This window comes from Diabrotica undecimpunctata, chromosome 4, assembly GCF_040954645.1.
Source record: "Diabrotica undecimpunctata isolate CICGRU chromosome 4, icDiaUnde3, whole genome shotgun sequence".
Lineage (NCBI taxonomy): Eukaryota > Metazoa > Arthropoda > Insecta > Coleoptera > Chrysomelidae > Diabrotica > Diabrotica undecimpunctata.
Window position 1 is genome coordinate 77,905,358 of NC_092806.1, and position 23,055 is coordinate 77,928,412.

Here is a 23,055-nt window from a genome sequence, read left to right on the forward strand (position 1 = left end):
AAATGAACTAAAAGAGATCGCTTACTCCACCCTCAATAGAATATGGGGATGGTTATCCACATTAGGAAATATCACCAGCAGCTTAATTGGCGTATATTTAATATATAGAACAATTATATATGCTTGTGGAATAATACTGAATGGGTTAAGAATATACCAAACAATAGGATGCAGCTACATAATCATAGCAGGGTTATGGACAAACCTCACCAACTGGGTAATACACCGACACCAAAAATCAAAGAACGAAGAACAAAATATACACCTGAATACAAGCAATGAGCAACCAGAATCAGAAGATGAACATTGGACAAAGAGATGCAGCAAACACATACCAGACACCAATTTGTCAGAAGTATAACGCGGCAAAAAGTAAACCAATACCAACCAGAAAAGACCAAACCAGCGAGAGCAACCCAATGGAGATAGACAGCACTAACAAGATAGTTAACGCGGTACGTGAAAATTGGCAAACGGACATTAAAAGCCAAGACGACGCGAGTGAAGTGCGAAAATCCCCACAGGGATACGTCGATAGTGAACGATCATAAGCAAAACCGCGATTGCCGAGAAACGCGAGTTACATTCGGATAGAACAATTTTAGAATTTTAGAATTTAGAATAAGTGACACATGTAGTCACAAAACATAGTAATAAGTCAAGAATGTTTCACTTGTAAATTTCAATAAGAATTTAATACAAAAGTAACTCAACTTGTCATACACATAGGTACAATACGGGGGCAGCACGATACATTCGCTGACCACCGCACAATATTCATAAGAAACAATATAATATAACACAATAATTGGGACTTAATATAAAAGAGTATAGTAGGATATAAGTAATGTAAGATGTAAGTAGAATAATTATTATGGGTTGGAAAAGGAAAAGGCCTCTCAGGCCATTTCTTTTTTTGTGAAGGGAGTAATGTAATGTAAACAGCAAGGAAATAAAGAAGGAAAAATTAAGAGGTAATTAGCCTAGTAAAGAGTAATAATTATTTAAGTAATTATTATATATTCCAAATTAATAAAGAATAAATTCGACACAGTTTAACGTATACATTTCAAATTAAAAACAAAATAATTGACCCAGTTTAACACAAGCCTGAATGTTTAACAATTACGACACTTAGACCTTGTTGGAAATTAATACAAGGTAAGAATTGTTAAACAAGTGAGAAGAATTGTGCTGAGTAAGAAGTTTTTACATAGCGTGATCCAGTTTAACACATGGAATACGTGACATAAAGAATCTAAGGTAGAAGTTGGCGATACATAAAAACCAAGCAGAAGTTGGTCGGCAGAGTAGTAGTAGCGCGGCGCCTGAGGGCCCCACGCGAGAGCGGCGTTAGTGGGAAGTTTTCACGCAGCAGCTCCACGCGATAGTGTGGAGATCGGGAGGTACGCAGACAGTGGACGCGTTAATTAACTCGACGGGGTAGTGTGACGTATAAAGTGTCGGCAACTGGAGGTTCGAAGGTACGAAATCTCAAAGCCCGGTAGACTGGAGGCGTATTCCCTAGCTAGAGCCTAGATACGCAGAGGTAACTAAGATCTCTATATACTAACCCCAGGTATATCTAATAAAACGGAAATTGTCTGATCTTTAATTCCTTGCTGGTTTCTTCTCGTCTCCCTTCTCTCCTGAGCGAACATTTTTGTCATAACTGATATTTGTAATGTACAGTCTAGTTAATACATTGTAAATTCGAAATTTGTTTTGTTATTCCTAGCCGTTACAGGTCGAGACTAGAAGAGATACACATTTCGCTATGCAGTGCTCCGGCTTCTAACGTAAGCCCATAGCCTCTCACTCTTTGCAGGACCTGAGACCGAGAAGTCCTTGATCCCCTTCCCTTCCAAAAAGATTTCTCTACCCTCTTGTAAATCCGCGAGGGCGAAACCAGTCAGTTTCAGACTAGTGGAGCCAGTAAGCCTTGCCCCGCTCGCAGGGATAAGTATCCCCTAAGGATTGTAGAGTCATTGATAAGGAGATTGAACGGACGTCTTCTACAATGGTGACAACATATTATCAGAGTGGAGACAATTCATTAGAGGGGTATATTAGATTTAATTACAGCTTCCAATAATAAATTATCCTATATTATTAGAATGGTGTCTTCACCCCCAAATTAACCTTATATATTATTAGAATACAACTCTGGTATAACTAATATAAGACCGGCTACATAATACAAAATTTGTTTCTCCAGTTAAATACATGTGAAGCTACATTTCAGTTTATTTTTCTGTGGGTTCTCCACTTTTAATACAATGTTTATCTATCTTTTCACTAATATTAGGTAGATTTAATTTCAATTATGCCATCTTCACATATTCTGTCCAAGGAATCCTCAGGTTATACATCCATTTGCTTCACATGCTCTTGAAACAGTTATCAAACAGTTAAAACAAATGAGTGTTTAAGTATTGTTCTGCTTCTACTTTTTTTTATTATACTTCATACTATACTTTTTTTTATTATACTTATACTATTCTTAAAAAATGCATCAACACATATTCCTTTAAAATTAATTAAAAGTTGATACACGGAGACACCTGCACTGCACTCTAAATAAGTTATTTGACTTTGTTTGACTTTCTGACATAAACCACAGCCATTGGACACATCTTTTACTGTCAGATATATTTAGTTTGATTTCTTTGTTTATTGTTAAATATTTCAGCAATGAACCCAGATAAAAAAAATGTTGTTGAGTGTTTACAATTACTCTGTAAAGCCACACAACAAACTGAAGAAAAAGCATCCTCTATCAACTATTGTGGATGCATATAATTTTGAAAGAACTTGTTTATTCTGGGCATATCTAACAATACTCCATTTTCTGTCACACTTAACCCATTTACGGCCAAAGGTGCGTAAACGCAACCTTTATTGTTAATTTTTTTTTTGGCCCAAATATAATTTTTTTAATGTTTTCTTTTTATTGAAGTAACATCTCAATAGATTGAGGTATATAGTATCATTTTTCTTTTGACAAAAATATTACTTTTTAAATATTTTAAGATTATTATAATTTTGCATAATTTAATGATTTATGCACATCTTCATACAAAAAATTTTTCCGATACTAATTATAAACTTAATTCATATTTTGTATTCTATAATTATAAAAATATGTTAAAATTTTTATTATTCTAAAAACTTATTCATTCATACTTTAAAAATAAGGTCTATAATTGCATGTTTATACGATGGATTCGTATACGCACCTTTGGCCGAAACCATATTATATTTTTTTTGTAGACTAAACAATCTAAAATTACGATCTCATCAATAGTCAATACACTTCATTGCGTTAAATTTGGTTTTAAACTATGGTGTTTATGTTCTGATACTGGTTATTTGTTCAAATTTATTCCATATGGCGGAAAAACTGAGAAAACATAATAGTTTTAGCTTAGGAACGGCAGTTGTTTTGAAATTACTTTCGATAGTTAAAAACCCACAGCAACATAAGGCTTTTTTCGACAACTTCTTTACGTCATATGCTCTTTTTGAACTATTGAAAGAAAAAGGATTCTTTGCAACAGGAAGAGTAAGGGAAAATTGCACTGCTAAGTGTCCTCTAGAAGAAAACAAAATTATGAAAAAAAAAGGAAAGAGGTTCATATACATGTGCATTCGATTCCAATTTAGAAGTTTTGATGACAAGATAAAACGATAATTCAGTAGTGACTGTAATGACAAATACATGTGACGTTTTACCCCTTATGCAAACTAAACGTTATAACCGTAAAGAACACAAAGAAATTCTTATCCCTCAGCCTAATGTAATTCACCAATATAACCAATACATGGGTGGAGTGGGTCTGCATGATAATGGCATTGCGAATTACCGTATTAAAATAAGAGGAAAAAAGTGGTGGTGCCGTTGTTTACTAACATGATTGACAGTATGGTGGTCAATAGTTGGAAAATTTTTAAAATTGCGAATGATTCTAAAATTTCCCAACTGGAGTTTCGTTCAAGATTGGTTCTTAACTTACTAAAATATAGTGGTCATGCAGAGAATAGTGAAGAATCCGCTACATCATTGTAAAACTCAGTATATGGACGTCCATCTAAATTTGCTTTACCGGATGAAACTAGATTCGACAATATTGGCCACATTATAAAAAGAGACGATAATAGTGCAAGAAGAAAATGTCGGATGTGCAAAAGTAATACTATTTATTTATGTAAAAAGTGTACAGTGCATCTACACCCCGAATGTTTCGAAAATGTTCATCTTAAAATTTAATTTACAGTTAAGATACAATATGTTCCTTTTTTAAAAATTGTATGCGTATTCGGCCAAAGTTGCGTATACGCACCCACCTGTTTTTCCTTTCATGAGAAAAAAAAATTCTTTTTGGTTGTAAATTAGTCTTAATTTATGTGTTTTTAATCCAATCTAATAAATCAATTGTCAAATTTCTCTTTGTTTATTGTCTCGGCCCTTAATGGGTTAAGCTGCATACAATTTATAGTTATCTCCACAGGAAGCTCATGAAGATCTGAAATTAAATTTGACCATTTGGCACTTATAATTTATAAACTATCCTTAAAATTAGTATCAATTTACAAAACTTAACTCAAATAGATATTACATATAAAACAGAAATAATAATAAACAATTCAATTAACTTTAAATTTTTTTGTACTTACACGCAAGTTTTCAACATTCTTGAATTTTAATGAGCAAAAATTACTATAAGCCATAAATACCTAGCATAACAATCAATTGTTGGAAAATTACTAATATTTGTTTTGTTTGTTATAGTATCATGTATTTGATTTACTAAATCTTCTTTGCATAGGGAAGTATTCTTATTTTGTAAGATAATAAAACCAAAAAAATTCTATCAGTTATACTGACCTCCATCTAAAAATTTTACTGTATTTCTAAATAAATTCACATAAAAATGCATTTCTTATGAATAATTTTAATATTATTATTTTTGGTTCATACAACTCATTCTTTTTTAATTTTTATTATTTTATTCTATTTACTTATTTGTTCACATACTGCGTAGGTACTCAGGAATGTGCTTTTTTCCATTGTAATTAAGTGAAATCTTATAAATCTCTGAAAGTGAAATAACTTCTCTGGGACTGTTAGTTATCAAGAAAGATAGGAGAAATTGATGAAAAAAAAATTAATGCCAATCAACGTTACCAATTGTACCAATTCAGGTTGCATTGCGCTCTATGGCTCTTTATTAAGTAACTAAAATATTTTAAGTTCTTAAAAGAGTTTTGTTAATTTAGTAATCAAGCTCTATGTTAGTGATCACTACTATAAATATTGTGTAATATCATTTTAGACATTTTTATTAGGCATCTAAAGGTTTTTTGGCAACGACTACAAAAATTTTGTGAAATTCTCTAACGGTGTCATTGTTGTTATTATTATTTAAATTTTCAAATATGACTTTTCTATGGCTTTTTACTTCGGCCATAAAATCTTGCAAGTATGTTTTTACTTCATCTGGCGGCAGTTTCGGAATGATGGGATTTACAGCTGTTATTGTGTCTGAAAAAATAAAAAAATTCAATTTATATGTTATATAAATAAGAATTAATTAAAGCTCTTCTTACTCTAAGTACAACTCTAATATTAATGTTGAAATACATGCTAAAAAACTGGAACTTTAACTGCAACGGTTAATTAAGGAACTCGGGAGAGTTTATTACAAACCAAATGGTTAAATTTAAATTGATAAAAATAATTTTTATAATGATCTATTTATTATTATATATAATAATAAATAGATTTATAGTATCAGCAATCGGTCAGGAAATAAAACTCTATTTGTTCAGTCTCAATATTTCGTCACGATTTTGTGACTTCTTCAGGAGAAAACTGTAAATTTAGTAGAATAATTAATGATTATATGTAAACAAAGTGAATATTTTAATACAACTATAAGAATGAAAATTTAAATTTTTTTGGCATATCTAAATAAATGACATATTTGTTTGATTTTATTTAGGAGTTATGGTAACCGCAATATTTTATAGAGTGATGATAGATCTTAGCCTTTAAACACAAACTTAGTAATTCTCTAGTAACTGTACCTATAATTTTATTACATTCCTAAATATCAGTATTGCAATAACTGACTACATACCATCAATTACATTTTATAGATCAATTTATCGTGTTCCTGATTCTTTCTCAATTCTGTACTATTAATTCCATCTTTCCACTTTATAATATGGATAATACTGTCATAGTAATTGTTTATTTTAACCTACTCACTGAAAATTGTACAATGGGAATTCACTCTATAAAATATTGCGGTTACCATAACTCCTAAATAAAATCAAACAAATATGTCATTTATTTAGATAGGCCAAAAAAATTTAAATTTTTATTCTTATAGTTGTAAGTATTAAAATATTCACTTTGTTTACATAATATAATCATTAATTATTCTAATAAATTTACAGTTTTCTCCTGAAGAAGTCACAAATCGTGACGAAATATTGAGACTGAACAAATAGAGTTTTATTTCCTGACCGATTGCTGATACTATAAATCAATAATCAATATATATATATATATATATATATATATATATATATATATATATATATATATATATATATATATATAAGAAAAATGAAGTACTTGTGAGTCGTTTGGAAAAAATATATAAATGTTTTGGATGGGTTGGAGTCAATAAAAGGGCTATTGGTTAACTATTTATTATCTCTAGCTTTCAATTGTGTTTACAATTATTATCAAGAGCTGCTAAAAAGACAAAATATCTTACAAAGTTGAACTAGAAAGAAAAAAATTTTGTTAACTCACCAAATAAAATTAGTTTGGTTAATAAAATTGCTGCTAACATATTTCAAAAAGAATTACTATAAAAATGTCCTTATCAAATAAATGTTTCTCTGAAATTTTAATATAATTTTGTAAAAATTGTTCTTAACACAAAAACAATTGGATTTATAAATAAGTTAGAATAGCGACCAATTACATTTAAGCCTAAATGTCATAAATGCCAACTTAAAATTTTTATTTTTGACAAATATATTGCCAAAAATAAAATTTTGTTTAAAAATTCTTTTTGTTTAGTAACAAAAAAGAAGAAAATTTATTCACCATTGATAGATGTCTGAAAAATGTAAATCTGCCAAATACTTTGGCAGAGCATGTAATCGATAAAGACCACATTATGGCTTTTGATAACATTAAAATTTTATGTAGTGAAAGCAGTAAATTCAAAAGGACTTTTTTGGAAATGGTTTGTATTAACAAAAGTGATAATAATTTAAACAAAAGATCAGAAATTCAAAATCTAAGCAAAATTTATAATCATATTATTTCTTTGTAATTTATATATGAAACCTGTAAAATATCACATTTTGATTTAATTTTTCATATATTTGTTACATTTTTTCAGACATCTATCAATGGTGAATAAATCTTCTTCTTTTTTGTTACTAAACAAAAAAGGAATTTTTTAACAAAATTTTATTTTTGGCAATATAATTGTCAAAAATAAAAATTTTAAGTTGGCATTTATGACATTGAGGCTTAATTGTAATTGGTCGCTATTCTAACTTTATAAATTCAATTGTTTTTGTGTTAAGAAAATTTTTTTCAAAATTATATTAAAATTTCAGAGAAACATTTATTAGATAAGGACATTTTTATAGTAATTCTTTTTGAAATATATTAGCAGCAATTTTAATAACCAAACTAATTTTATGTGGTGAGTTGACAGCAATTTTTTTTTCTAGTTCAACTTTGTAAGATATTTTGCCTTTTTTAGCAGCTCTTGATTAAAATTGTAAACACAATTGAAAGCTCGAGATAATAAATGCTTAACCAATAGCCCTTTTATTGACTCCAACCCATCCAAAATATTTATATTTATATATACAGGGTGGTCCTTAAGTAATTGTACAAACAGAAACCGTAGATTCTGTACTTTAAAATATTACGATTTAAGCCAACTTGCTTTAATAAAATGTTGATATTAAGAAAGGTACAGGGTGTTAAAGTGGAAATTTGAAATTTTATTTTTTGCTATAACTTTTACGTTTGTATATATTTTTAGACAAAAATTTACTGTTGGATGCTTTTGGGTAGGATAAATTATAATTTTATACTTTCTTTAATGTAGTACACACGGCACATATGTGGCATAAATTTGCGTTTAACTTTTTTGCTCTTTAAGTTAGTTCTATTTGTGTTAAAAAATATTAAAGATACATTATTTTTACAAAGAAAAGGTATACTGGTTAGTAACCTGAAAATTCAACCGTTTTCGAGATAAATGCATTTTATAAGTCAGTTGCACAATAATTCTCAGTTTGATATTTGGGCTGTAAAGCACTGAATACCTGTAGATAAGCACAATTCATAGTTTATTCTTATTAAAACAACTCAAAGATGATAATGTAACATCACAAAATGCTTTGTTATATGTGCTAAATGTCTTATTGGAGAAAAGATATTTCATCTTCTTCTTTAAGTGCCGTGTTCGTATTCAGACGTTGGCCGTCATCATGTTTACCATTTCCCTTTGCTATCGCTTCTTAAGTTTCTATAATGGCGTTGTATTACTTTTTCTCTATTGTAAAATGCTAAAAACCCAAAATATGTGGTTTATGCACGATGGTACACAACCACATTCTAGAGAGAAGGCAGTTAGAACATACTTAAATACAACTTTTCTGAACATTGGATTGGTCGTGGTATTCATATTCCTTGTCAATGTGGTGATATATTGATATAATTATTTAATTCATAAAAAATTTAAAAAGAATACTTATTGTACATTTCGTAAATTGTTTACCCATTGTTATTAGGACAAATAGAAACTAGAGCACAGGTATTGAATAACACATATGTGTCCTATTTCGTAATACTTTTGCTACAAATCTAACCTGAAAGACTCCCCATTTTTACAAAAACATCATCGTTGTCCTAATAACCGATATTGTTATAAATATAGTAAACACACAGGCAATTTAGTTCAGCATAATATTAGTTCGTAAGTAAATCATAATAGTCCATTTGTTCGAAATGTAATTATAGTTACTCGTAAGCTATAACGTAATCATATAAATAAGTAATGTCATCGATATATTCATCCATTATACATTATAGCCACCACGTAGCCAATAACTTAATCCGCTTGATTTTGGTGTATGGGGCGCATTAAAACAACGTGTGTCATAAACATTCGCAACCAACTATGGGAAGAAATAAATACTGCAGCAGTTTCTTTAGAACCAATGATGCTATTTAATATGAGACGATCTTTTATGGAATATATTGACAAATGAAATAAAGAAAATGGTGGACATATCGAACACTTACTTTGAAAAAAAGTTATGTTATTTAGTTTATCTATTTCTTAATTTGGTTTGTAAACAAAATGTTTTGATTATGACTTTAATTTAACATAAAACGTAAAATGTTTTATGTAAAATCCTATTATTCTGTTATTTTGTCAAATCCTATTATTAATTATCCTGCTGATATATTTATTTTATTTAATATTGCGTTAACTATTAACTTTACTTAAAGTTATTTTATACCAAAATTCAGAAGTACATATTAATGTTTTTGTCTATTTTTTCTTCGTTGCCTGAAGTAATTGGCTTAGATCAGAATTATGCAGCTGATTTTTAAAATTATTTGCGATTATGTCGAAAACTGTTGAGTTTTGAAGTTATTAACAAGTATACCTTTTTTTTGTTAAAATAATGTTTTTTTAATATTTTTTATCCCAAATAAAGGTAACTTAAAGAGCAAAAAAGTTAAGTGCAAATTTATACCACATATGTGGCATAAGTGTCGTCCTCTATCAGTTACATCAAAGTGTGCATCAAATTATAATTTTATATATTTAAAAGTATCCAGTTGTAAATTTTTATACGTAAATGTTTACAAACATGAAAGTTATAGCGAAAAATAAAATTTTAATTTTGCACTTTAACACCCTGTATCTTTCTTAATATCAACATTTTATTAAAGCAATTTGGCTTAAATCGTAATATTTTAAAGTGTAGAATCTACTACTTCTTCTTCAAAAGTATTCAACTGGTGAATTCAGAGGTTTAATCGGTCATTCAGGTTGGCAAATAAAAAAAAAGAAGTCGACTACTTCATTTATTCGATTTTTTGCAATCTATGCAAACGACGCGACGCGATACCGAAAATTTCAAGGGCCCTATGTCAACCAAATTCTAATCCCTGTGAAGGTTTGAGACACAATTATTCAACGACCCTCGTAGAAGTTTATAATTAAAATTTTCTTTGAAATTCAGATATCTTAACAACCGACCTTTCAACTCTCATCACTTCTTGTCTCAAAAGAAATCTGTAGTTATCGAACTCGCCGATAGAGCTATCATATTATCCGGTATCACGGCAAAGAAAAACTATAAGTCTCTCCCCTATATAAAAGGTTTGAGTCCCACAATCTTTTGAAAAAGAATTTTACAACACTAAAAACAAAAACCTCTCTATTAAAAAAATCGTACATTGTGTATGAAATTCCCTGCTCGAATTGTGATGGAGTATATATTGGACAAATCAGTCAGCTACTTAACTCAAGAATACGTTCTCACAAATATGACAAAAAAAACTCAACCGCCCTCACAAAACATGAAAACGAAAATAAACATAAATTTGATTTTGACAAAACCAAGATCCTACAAAGTGAACATGCCAGGAAGAAGAGGGAGCTCCTAGAGTCTATACAAATCAAAAAGAATCATAATGCAATAAATGATAAAAAAGATGTCAAAAATTTAAACCAGATATATTTTAATTTAATTTAAAAACACACAAAAAGATAAACTCAGAACGTCTATGATGTTAAAATAATTGATTGTTTAAATGATAAACCAACATCAATAAACAACATATTAAATTTTAAAATACATTTTATATGTAGTGACTTAGTGGGTCTGTCCTATGCTTTTATTATTACTTTTAATTATGACGTTTAATGTGTACTTGTTAGCAACGAACTTTTACATGCTTGGTAACTTTCTAAGTAAGTAAGGTAAGTTTCTCTTTTAAACCTTATAATGTCTTTGATAAAATGTTTTTTAGTCAATATTATTTCTTAAATAAGGCATGGATTTCCTACCGAAACGTAGAAAACAGTAAATAAAAATATCTTATCATGACAATCTTTTTTATGAACCTAAGCTCAAGAAAATATACTAAAAAATATACTATATCGTCGGCTTACACACACTAAGTCAAAAAACATAGTTTTAAGATAAACGTTTTTAATTTTTTTTTTAAAGAGTTTGATCAATTTTTACATGTAAAACTTTTATTCGTTGTTTTGATATTATACGAAAGTTTTCATAAAGTATTAATAATGATTACTGACGAGGAGAAGTAAATTATATATTACCAAATTACTAATTATTGTTTAATTTTCGATTTATAAAAAAATCGATTTATCATAAATCGATTTATAATAAATACATTGACTTAATGTTTTTTACATGTAGCATTTAAGTTAGTGTGTTTTATTTATTTAATTTTGCTATGAAAGTATGACTTACGTATATTTTTTTTATTTACTCACTATCATACAATTATTGCAAGCTTCGTTCACTTGGTAAATAACACAATAATTTTTGCATATATGTCTTTACTTTTTTCATGTAAATTTTCACAAAACAAGAAAATTAACAGGTATAACAAAATAAAACGTGTATAATAAAAAAATGTATGCTTTTAATTTTCAATGTCTTCTTGAGTCCTTTTCAGCTGGCTTCGCTGTTTGGTCTTGAACAGAAGAAGAATTTAGCATATTTTTGAACTAGGTATGGAGCGCTTGCGGAACTATATTTTTTTTCAGAGCTTTATCAAATCTTTTTTCTTTGCATCCGAAATCGGAAGCTGTTTACAATATAATTGAGGAATAACCAAGTTTTCATTATTATCCTCTTTGCCTGTTCTGTTAAAAGTACGATGTACAGAACTAACGTTAATATTTTTATATTCGTCGTGACTTTCATACACTTGTACTTGTCCACTTGGCCATTTTAAAGACATTTTCATATTCGTGAACACTAAAAATCTCCAATTTTTTTTTTGGCACTTTTAATAGCGCTATGCATGGAATCTACTTCCATAACAGGAGTGTCTACTTCTCATGAACTTTTGCTTAATTATCCGAAGACTCGGATGATTTGTAAGAATATGTAAAAGCAAAGTAGATACTTGAGGATCTCTGTTCTGTCCTCCACACGTATCTGAAAAAATCGTTAGATGTTTTATACCAGATAATGAATTAATGTACATTCCCAGGCAAGTACCAATTTCACAGCTTCCACGCTTAAAATTGACTCCGGTCCAAAAATAACAGAATGCCTCATGTGGTGAAGCAGATTTATAAATTATAAAATTATAGAGGTTCAGCTTTCTAAGATAATACAAGAGACTTACTAGCGATGAAGGAATTTGTAAAACGCTTTGCATATTACATATAAATAATTTAAATTTTTTATTATTTTTCGCCATTTCTGAATTGTCTGAATTTTTTTCTTTCATTACGGCCTCTTTTCTGTCTAAATGACTCCTTTAATTAAGCTCCATCTCTTCTTTTTCTTGTTGGGATGCTTTTGTGTATTCGTTACAGATCAAACATTGGTATTTTTTAGGTTTAAAAAATGATATATTAAATTCCTTGCAAAAGATTTGCCTATAAGTTATCTGACTTAAGCTTGGAAAATTGTCCTCTTTACACGAATAGTTCGTGCATTTTTTTAATATTGAGGTTGCAATCCAAATAAAGTCTTTTTGAAGACTTTCTAGTGTAGTGACTTTCTACAAAAGGAAAGCTTTCAATGTGTTTTTTTTGCTGTTATTCTCGTTTCCTCTGAGGTTTTATTGCCAGGAATCTTACGGCCCCTTCTGTATATTCCACTATATTCGCCGCTTACATTCTTATCACGCAAAACACTGGAATAAAACTGACAAAACCTATGCAATATACCCAAACAAATAATTAATTTATATATACAGGGTGTCGATTCGCGAGTATCACGATATGTTAATTACGTACGGTGAAGTCCATTGTGACAGTAATAGGGCTGTTAGACTTTATGTTGAACGCTATCCCGAACGACGACATCCTAATGCCCGAAGTTTTGTGAACGTGTCCCAAAGGTTATTAGAGACGGGTTGTGTGATACCTAAAAAAACTAGCGGTAGAACACGAAGTAACCGTAGACTAAATCCAGAAGATGTGATTTTGGATATAGTCAGTAATAATCCAAGAGTAAGTACTCGATCTGTGGCTAGAATGGTTGGCATTTCAAAAAACATTGTTCACAAGACATTTACGGAACAACTGTTACATCCTTACCATTACCAACGAGTGCAAGATTTACACCAAGGCGATTTACCTCGAAGATTAAGATTTTGTAGATGGTTTCAAAACAAAATCGTCAGAGAAAAGCCGAATTTCCGTGCAAAGTGTTGTGTGCAGATGAAGCTTGTTTTACGAGAAATGGTGTGTTTAATTTTCACAATTGTCACGTGTGGAGTGATGAAAACTCGTATGCTATACGTAGGACAAATTTTCAAAAACAATTTAGTATACATTTATTGGCTGGGATTATTGATAATCGTCGGATTGCTGTTCTTGTTTGTCCTAAATCCGACAACTTAACTCAGTATGGTGGGATAGACACCTAAATATGAAGACAAAAACGCAGATTTATAAAACATTAGTGCGAAGTATTATGACATATGGGGCTGAAAATTGGATCATAAACAAGAAAAACAGCAGTAAGATAGTAGCAACAGAGATGGAATGCCTGCGAAGATGCTGCAGAGTAACAAGAATGGATAGGAGAAGTAATGACGAAATAAAGCAAAGAACATCAATAGAAACTGGTGAACCGGAGAACATCAATGGTGGCCATTTCGAACATTTATTGTAATAATAATTTTCCATATAAGTAAAAACAGTATTCAAACTTTAATTATTAAATATTTAATAAAAACCAATACATGCTTTTTCTCTATCACTGTTATCAGTATCAATACATATTATGCCTAACGATCGATGATTCATGATAGCTGATTTACAGTAATTGACGAAGAATAACAAGGAACGCAACGTTGCCGGCTGTATTTCCTTTTCTGCGAACAATAATCAAATGGATTAAAATTAATAATTTTTTTTTAAACGGTTAACTTCATAAAAAAATGTTATAAGACTTTTTTGTTTTAAATGCTGCAATCTGCAGGTGCTAGCGGTAGAATCAAAGAAATATTTAGCAGTTGTTAATGGTAAATACAAGATATGCCAATTTTCATCCAAAACTGGATACGTCCGGACTTCCTAGCATGGTTTTTAAAAATGAAAGTAGGGGAAGAGAGACGTAGGCAAGAAGATAAAGAGGAAAAGGAGAAGCGTAGGGATGTGAAGGAGAAGCGTATACATTAAGAGGAAGAGAGGCGTAGAAAAGTAGAGATAAAACTCAATATGGTTTATCACGAAATCACGAAATTCACGAAAATTTTCAGTAAGAAGTAAATCAAATTACTAGTAGAATAGATAACTTAGAAGAACAACAAAACGATATTAAAACCGATTTAGAAAATAAAAAATATTAGAAAAACAAAACGATTTAGAAAATAAAATAACACAATAACAAAACGATTTAAAAAATTATTTAGAAAATAACATAGTATATCAAACTGATTTTAAATTTAATTTAGAATGAAAAATAGTTAAATTAGAAAGAAAAATTAATACCCAAGCTTCATTAACTAATACTGTTTTATATATTAGTAGCTAATGTCGAATCTGAACAAACAGCTTCATCATCCTCCATAGTTGAATCAGCTACAATTAGAACTAGCAAAATTTTAAAATCACCCGTATTCGATAGTCAGATAGCATGGAAAACTTATCGTTTTCAATTCGAAGCTGCAGCTAAAGGCAATGACTGGACCGAGAAAGATATGGCAACTTCCTTGGTAGTTTCGTTTTTAACTACAGGCAGCAACCATCTTTGCAATTTCATCTCCAGGATGCACCCAGTTATACCTCTCTCATTCAAGCTTTAGAGACTAGATGGGGCCAGCAGCATCTACAGCAGGTTTTCCAAAGTCAGCTGTAAGTTCGATATCAAAAGCATAACAAGAGCTTGCAAGAATATGAGCATACCCTCAGACACCTAACGATTTTCTGGAACAAATTGGTATACGAACATTCATAGATGAAGTACAGAATGTTGAAATTCAACAACTCTTCGAGTACAGCATAACTAAACACTAGAGCACTGATCTCAGCCCAGGAATATGAATCGGCAAAAAGTATTTCCGGATCTCGCCCAAAATTAAAAGAAATAGGATTTCGAGAAAATTAAGAAGTCACAACCGCAGATATCCAACAACTAATTTTATCCCAAATTTTAAGCATCCTGCGAAATCTTCAACAAAAAACTCGAAATGAAAACAGAAGATGTTTTAATTGCGGAAGAATGGGACATTTGCAAAACAATTGCAGAAGCCGATCCCAAGCAAGAAAAAAAGAATCAAATAATGAGGTCAGAAGGTCGCCTAGAGGTCGCCAAGAGAGGAAAAGTTTGGCTTGGAACTGTGAAGGCGCCGTTGCCAAAGCGATATTTTTTCTATAAACCCCTTAATTGCATCATGAGTGTTTAAGAGGTTTTTACGGCCTTGAAGCTTCAGATTCAGGACATTAAGTGTCTCAAAAAAGTCAGACAAATAAGCCAAGTAAAAGATATTTTTATCATCTGTAAATCTTCTACGAAGATCTTCTTATTTTAACATTTTAAGTTATTAACAAAATTTCAACTTCTGACTTTAAATTGAATAACCTTGCAAGTATATTTCCTTTGGATAACCACCGGACTTCTGTGTGAAACAGGAGGGTTTCCTGATCACTATTCAGTTCGTGACATAGTGCCTGAAAGAACCTAGAGTTTAAGGCGCTGGATTTGATGTGCTTAACTATTTTAATTGCTAAGTTTAATCTGATGTTGAAAGCTTTAGGTAAAGTCTGTCTAGCTAAAGCTTGTCTGTGAATAATGCAGTGAGAACCAATTATCCTTAGGTTCGCATTTTTTGTCAATTTCATAAATCCAGATCATCCTGTCATGGCTTGGGCCCCATAAATACATATGCCAATTACCTTCTCCCATGGAAGTTCATTGATTACTAAAAAATCTTCAAGAGCAGAATATATGCCAATGGTTTTGGTTGATGTTTCAAGAGATGTTGAAAACAATATTTCCTCCAGGAACCGTTTTCTGTTAATAAATCGACAGTAAAACAATAACTGTGCATGCTCCGAAATATCAGTTGTTTCGTCACACTGCAAAGAAAAAAACGGTGAACATCTTAATTTTTGCAATAGTTGATTTTTCAAATCCAGAGCCATGTCATTAATTCTACGTTTTACTGTGTCGTTTGAGAGAGAAATTTTTTCTACTTTCTTACAACTGTCTTCACTAAGTAGGGTTCTACAAGCAGTAAGTAAACAAGGTTTAATTAGTGACTCACCAATAGTATGTGGTTTTTTGTCTTTAACTATCAAAAGGCTATTTTGTATGATGCTTTCACAGCTTTCTCATTTTCAACACGAAAATTTGAAAATTTGCAGTAGAGTCAAGTTTCATAAGTTTTAGGCTGTTTTTTTGGCAATAAAAAATTCTGGGCATTTATCTTTCAAAGAAGAATGGTTTGTAATTAGATGCCATTCCAAACGTCCGGGGCGCATTGCATCATTACTAAGAACAGCATGGTAGTTGACACACTGAGGTAAATGACTGCCGTTTTTCTCCATAAAGGTGAAAGATGCTGACATCGACATCGACAGACGCTGTCGACTGAGATTAACGGGTGAGACGGAGTCACTAAACTGGAGCCAGGAGTGCTTGTAATACAGTGTTGGTAAATATACTTTGGGCTTCTACGATGTTGCCATACACAACTGTTTAACTCAGGTTGTGTGTTTGACTAAAACGATTTTAATTACGTTTGAATATATAAATATTTCTAAACAAAGTAAAAATACGAAATACAAAATATTTTATTTTTTAACAAAATATATATTTTTTAATTTTAATTTTTTTTTCTTTGTACCTTCACGCCTTCTCTGAAAGTCTCTCACGCCTCCCCAGGTGGGCGCGTTCACCCAGGTTGAGAACCACTGCTGTACACCAATAGAAAAAATAAGCAAGTGCAAAAAATATTTGAAAAGAGTACATCTTCAAGTTACCCAGTTGACGCTAGCCTTGTGAAACAATTAATCAAAAATGTTGATCATTTAACAACTAAAGAATTAAGAAAAAATTAACGAATTTAGTAATGAAAACTACGACATTTTGGAATCCGAGAAATCTACTGGTCGTACTAGTTTAGTTTAACATAGAATTTATAGTGGTGATGCAAGATCAATTCGCCAAGTACCACGGAGATTGCCATTTGCTAGTCAAAAAGCTGATATGCTGAAATGCCGATATCATCAAAGAAGCTTCGCGCCTTTGATATTCACCAGTAGTCTTAGTAACTAAGAAATATGGATCTACTCGCTTTTGTGTAGACTACAGAAGATGAATCTAGATTACACAAAAAAGTCTGTTACTGACGATCGAGACAAAACAGCTTTTTCAACAACATGATCTCTACAGGTTCCAGGTTCTACTATTTGGTTTTTGTAATGCTCCAGCTACGTTTAATCGTCTAAGGGAGGTGGTTTTAAGAGGATCCATCTGGAAAACATATCTAGTATATCTTGATGATATAATGATTACGTCCAAAACCTGATGAGTATCTGAAAAACTTAATTGAGTTATTTGACAGATTAAGAAATGCCAATTTAAAGCTAAAATCTAAGAGATGTCATCATCATCATTCTGGCTTTACAACCCTGCGTAGGTTCTAACCTCCTCAGGTATTTCTCTCCAGTCGTCCCTATTCATCGCCTTCCTCTGCCAAGCACTCATTCCAATATTTCTCATGTCTTCATTGATGTTATCAAGGAACCTTTTTCTAGGTCTTCCTCTTCCTCTCTGACCAATGGGTCTAGCAATATATATATATATATATATATATATATATATATATATATATATATATATATATATATATATATTCACTATATTCTATAAAATTCGAAGTTGCTCCACACTCCATTGTCATTCACTGCTCCGCCTTATTACTTTTCTTTCGAAACATCCTAACATGTTTTTATTACTTTTTGTTTGTTAGAGTCCAGGGCTCAGAACCATATGTTAGGACTGGGCGTATTATTGTTTTGTAGAGTTTTATTTTTGTATCTTAATATAATTGTGGATTTAGGAAAAATTGGATTTTGGAATTGGATGTGGAAAAATAGGATTTTTTTGTATTTGTAAAAAATGGTTGTGATTTGTTACATACGTATTACTTTTTCCAGAGCCAGATTGAACCGTATACAGGAGAAAAGGTCTCCTTGGCTAGCCCGTTATTTGCTTTAAAACGTTCAGACAGTTCCTCCTGAATTCGTACTCAACATTCAACTGTTTCAAGATTTAGTTTTGTTAAATTTAAAAACTGATTTGGTATTCCCAGCTCTGTCATTGCTTCAAACATTTCTCTTCTATTATCAGAGTCGTAGGCTACTTTTTAGTCTATAAATATGTGATGAATATCAATGCCATATTCCAGTGTTTTTTCTAAAATCTGTTTCACGGTTGCAATCTGATGAATTGTCGATTTACCACCTCTGAAAGCAGCATGGTATTTTTCTACTATTCGTTCGGCATATGGTGCTAAACGGTGACACAGTACTGTGGAAAATATTTCATACGCTGCATTTAGAGGCGTAATTCCTCTGTGGTTAGAGCATTCAATGATATCTCCATTTTTTGTGAATGGTGCAAAGTATTCCAATGTTCCTTTTTCTATGTGGGTTAAATCTTACGGAACTTTCGTAAGACTGCTCCCTCGTTTATAGTTGATTCGTCTCGAATAAAAGGACTATCTAAGATTGACATATATATATATATATATATATATATATATATATATATATATATATATATATATATATATATATATATATATATATATGTATACATTATTGTAGATAATTAAAGGCACAGAGACTAAGAAGGGAAATCTAAATATCTGTATAATAATTTGTGTACATAAAATTTGTCAATTTGTAAAACGGTAAAGTAATATTTTTTCAAATATTTGTTTGTTGCATTAAATTATGTAAAATACCCATTTGTCGGTTTTATCGGAAACGTAAAACCCTGAGATTACTTATTAATTTGAGCTAACCCAAGAAGAGTTTTGATCTATTAAGAAAATTAAAAATAAATATAATTATAATTTTGCATAATTACATTAAGAAAATAAGTAGAATCAAAACAATATATATATATATATATATATATATATATATATATATATATATATATATATATATATATATATATATATATATATATATATATATATATATATATATAGGTAGGGCTCTTTGACGCCTTATTTGAATTGCAAGGGTACAAATATTATTTTTAACGTTGTCTAGGTTTATTGTGAGTCATTAAAGTACTAAGATTAGGTTAAATTTGCCATACTAAATGAACCGTCTAGGAGGGTACAACTGTTAACACTAAATCATATCTCCTTCAAATAATTAAAAATCAGGCAAAATTGCCACGTAAAAGACACCTCCATCGAATTAATATAAATATATTCACAAGACAATTTGCATGACCTTATATTAATATTTTATGTGTATATTTAAATCTTTTGGAATAAAGTAAAATTAAACCATATTAATAAATAAAATCTTAAATGATATATTATAGTATAATATATATTATATATTTATATATTCATTTGATATATTTTTTCTTTACTGCTTTTGTTTGCATTCTTTATAATAATTTATTGTTATTATTCTTCACTTATTGGATTGTTTGAAAATGGGAATTTCTCGTAAAGTTTAACAGTTATGAGATTTCATGACTAATAAATAAGAAATAATATGACTTCTCCGCGATTAAAGGTATCAGATCGTAAGTGGTAAAAAAAACTACTCGACAAGAGCGATATTTAGAGTAGGTATTCAAATATAATATTTGCAACAAAAGAAATTGATATATACTTTCAGACCATAAAAAAGTAAATAATATAATACTAGGACAATGTCGGGTACTCAAAAATAAATTCTCTCTCTATTCAGCATTTTCTGTCAAGGTGTGGAAATATATTTTCTCACACTACTTCCACCTATCTCTGTTCTGCCTCTCTATATTTTAAGTTATTCTTCGAAAATTATCATAATGTTATTGCTTTAAAGAACGTACGGGTATTATTCATTTAATCCATTGTTTCGGTTAGGTGCTTTTTATCCATCTGTCGATATTATATTAACATTTAACATTCTATTAGAAGATTTTAACGCGAAAGTTGGAGAAGGATCCATGGATCACATATGTAGTTAGAAAATATGATCTTAGTCAGAGAAACGACAGAAGGGATAGATTAATATGGTACTGCCAAGACAAAGATCTAATTATAACGAATACTTGGTGTAACTTACTACCCAGGAAGATTTACACACGGAAATCGCCTTTAGACGGACATCAATGCATTTTAAGGAATCAAATAGATTACGTAATAATTAATAGAAGTGATGGATTAGAACGCTACAGTCACTTGCTTCCAGAGGAGTGAAACTAGGAGATAGCCTCAGCCCTTTACGAATTATGGTAATCATGGATAGATTTTTAAAAAATACGAGATCTAAAACGAAAACTCTTCAAACAACAGTTTACTACAATCGCACAAATTAAAGCGAACAATCACAGTAGTATGTAAAAATTGGTAAAGATTTGAATAGAGGAGATAGAGAAGTTAAAGATGGCAGTAAATATTAAAAAAAGCAAGAGTGCTAATGACAAAAATGCAAAGACAATAACATATAAAGGACAAAAATTAGAGGAGATCTCTACATGTGAATACCAGAAAGTATCTTTTCAAATGATGAAAAATTCGATTTGAAGATAGCTGATAAACAAAAGAATGCCAACAAAATATTAACAGTAAAGAAATAAGGATATAAATAACAAAAATAAAGTATTACTGTATAATACGATTAACATACTAATAGTTAGGTACATATGCAAGTGAAAGCTGCGTATTACAAAAGAAACATGAAAGTAAATTAAATGCTCTCGTAATGAAAGTATTGAAAAAAATAACACATAGCACCAGGAAAGACAGAATCAAAAATGATGAAATAAGATGACAACTAGCCCAAGAACCCATAAGTACAATAATTAGAAAATTAGAACATTAGAAACTAAAAGAGTAAAAAAACGAAAGAGAGAAAGGCCAAAAAAAAGCTGGATAAACGAAATTATAAAAGCATGTAAAGCCAGAGGGAAGAACTATACAAAAATGAAAATGATATCGAGATTCAAAAAAGAATGGAAAAAGAAAAAGAAAAAACACCAATACAATAAAAAAATTCAACACCCTAACCGGTAAAAAGAAAAAGGAGAAGAAGAAGCAGAGGAACAAGCAAGAAGAAGAAAAAGCAGAAGAGGTTGTGTGTAGTTTAAAAGTACTATTTTAATATAAATAAATTAAATATAATAATAATATATTACTCACTTGTAAACACCTCCATATTCGGAAACAAGAACGACCTTTGTAGTAGTTTGCAAACTTTTATTTCAAATCCAATCTTTTTCAACAGTTTTTCCAAGTGATTTTCAGGATCTTGGAGATGATGGTAGGGTGATATGTACTCTTTAACTGAGTACTGCTGCCATTGTTGATATTTCGACAAACTTTCGTATATATCATATATAGTGGATTTTGCAATAAAACATAAGAGAATGTCTCCACCTGGTTTTAACATGTTAAATATATTTTTAAATGCCTTCCTAAAAAACGAAAGAAATTCAATAAAAGAACAAAAACAGTATTTGTGCTGTGTATGGGAGAGCTTTCTTTGGCATAGACAAGGCCATACAGCCAGTGACAACATGCTAATATTCTCGGACCAAGAGAAGGAAGAATGTGTAATATAATAAAAAACTGTAAAGTTGTCTGAGCTGAACTCTAAAAACTTGTCTGACCTCGTTTCCTTACAAGAGTAAACTATTAAAGGATGGTGCCCAATTCATTTTAATTTGAAAGATAATACAAACAGCTTGTATATGATTTTTTGAAAGAACCACACCCAAACTCTTCCCGAAACGAGCAAAACGGCCTAGATTATTTTGTGTACATAGTAAATAGTTTGCTTACGTTAGGCTTGTTAATACGCCACAAAATGTCGCTACAACGAAGGGTCTAATACTTTCTTTTTAGTTATTTGGTAGATAATCTGTTCTGTATGTTTTGTTGTTAATTGATTGATTTTTGTCTATGAAAATGTTTAGTTGTTTTTTGTGTATACATGAGGTTAGATCTGAAAAACCCTTCTATAAGTATTTTTTAGATTGTATAGACTGGATTGAAAACTTTTAGGATGTACAGGGTAGTACGTTTGACAAAAAAAAATAATTTTGATTACAGTAAATAACTGGCAATTTAAATTTTTTTTTGTTTTGCTTTTGAAAAATATTTTAAAATGGAATCTTCTGTAGTACAATACCTAAAAAATAATGAGGTTGATTATGAATTGTTTATAAAAGGTGTGAAAACAACGAAAAGCATTAGTGAAAAGAAGAAAATGCCTCGTAAATTGCTTAAAATGCTATTATTGATTTGGATTAAAATAAGTTAAATTTTAATGAAGAAAGAATTTAAATTAATATAAAATCACCTACTATTCGTGTTTTGATTGATGACTTTGAAGGTAATATAAATGATTCAATTTATCGTAGGGCAAAAGCTCATCTCCCTCATTTATCTCTTAGAATATCTCGATTACGTGTCGATTCTGATAAGGAAATCGAATATAAAAATGAGGCTTCTGCTAATTGCTTATTGTTGAAAGGAGAACTAGATGATAAAATTATTTCTAGTAAACTACTTTT

General features: G+C 30.4%; 1 protein-coding gene across 1 annotated transcript in view; it reads right to left on the bottom strand.

Annotated features, from left to right (window-relative positions):
- Positions 1 to 5,327: 5,327 nt before the first annotated feature.
- LOC140439712 (juvenile hormone acid O-methyltransferase-like) overlaps positions 5,328 to 23,055 on the bottom strand; it is a 56,068-nt gene continuing 38,340 nt past the window's right edge. Inside the window, exons 2-3 of the mRNA XM_072529808.1 lie at positions 21,680 to 21,954; positions 5,328 to 5,545 (exon numbers count right to left, since the gene is read on the bottom strand). Of these exons, the coding sequence (XP_072385909.1) occupies positions 5,346 to 5,545; positions 21,680 to 21,954 (475 nt within the window). The 3' untranslated portion in view covers positions 5,328 to 5,345. The remainder of the gene's footprint in view (positions 5,546 to 21,679; positions 21,955 to 23,055) is intronic.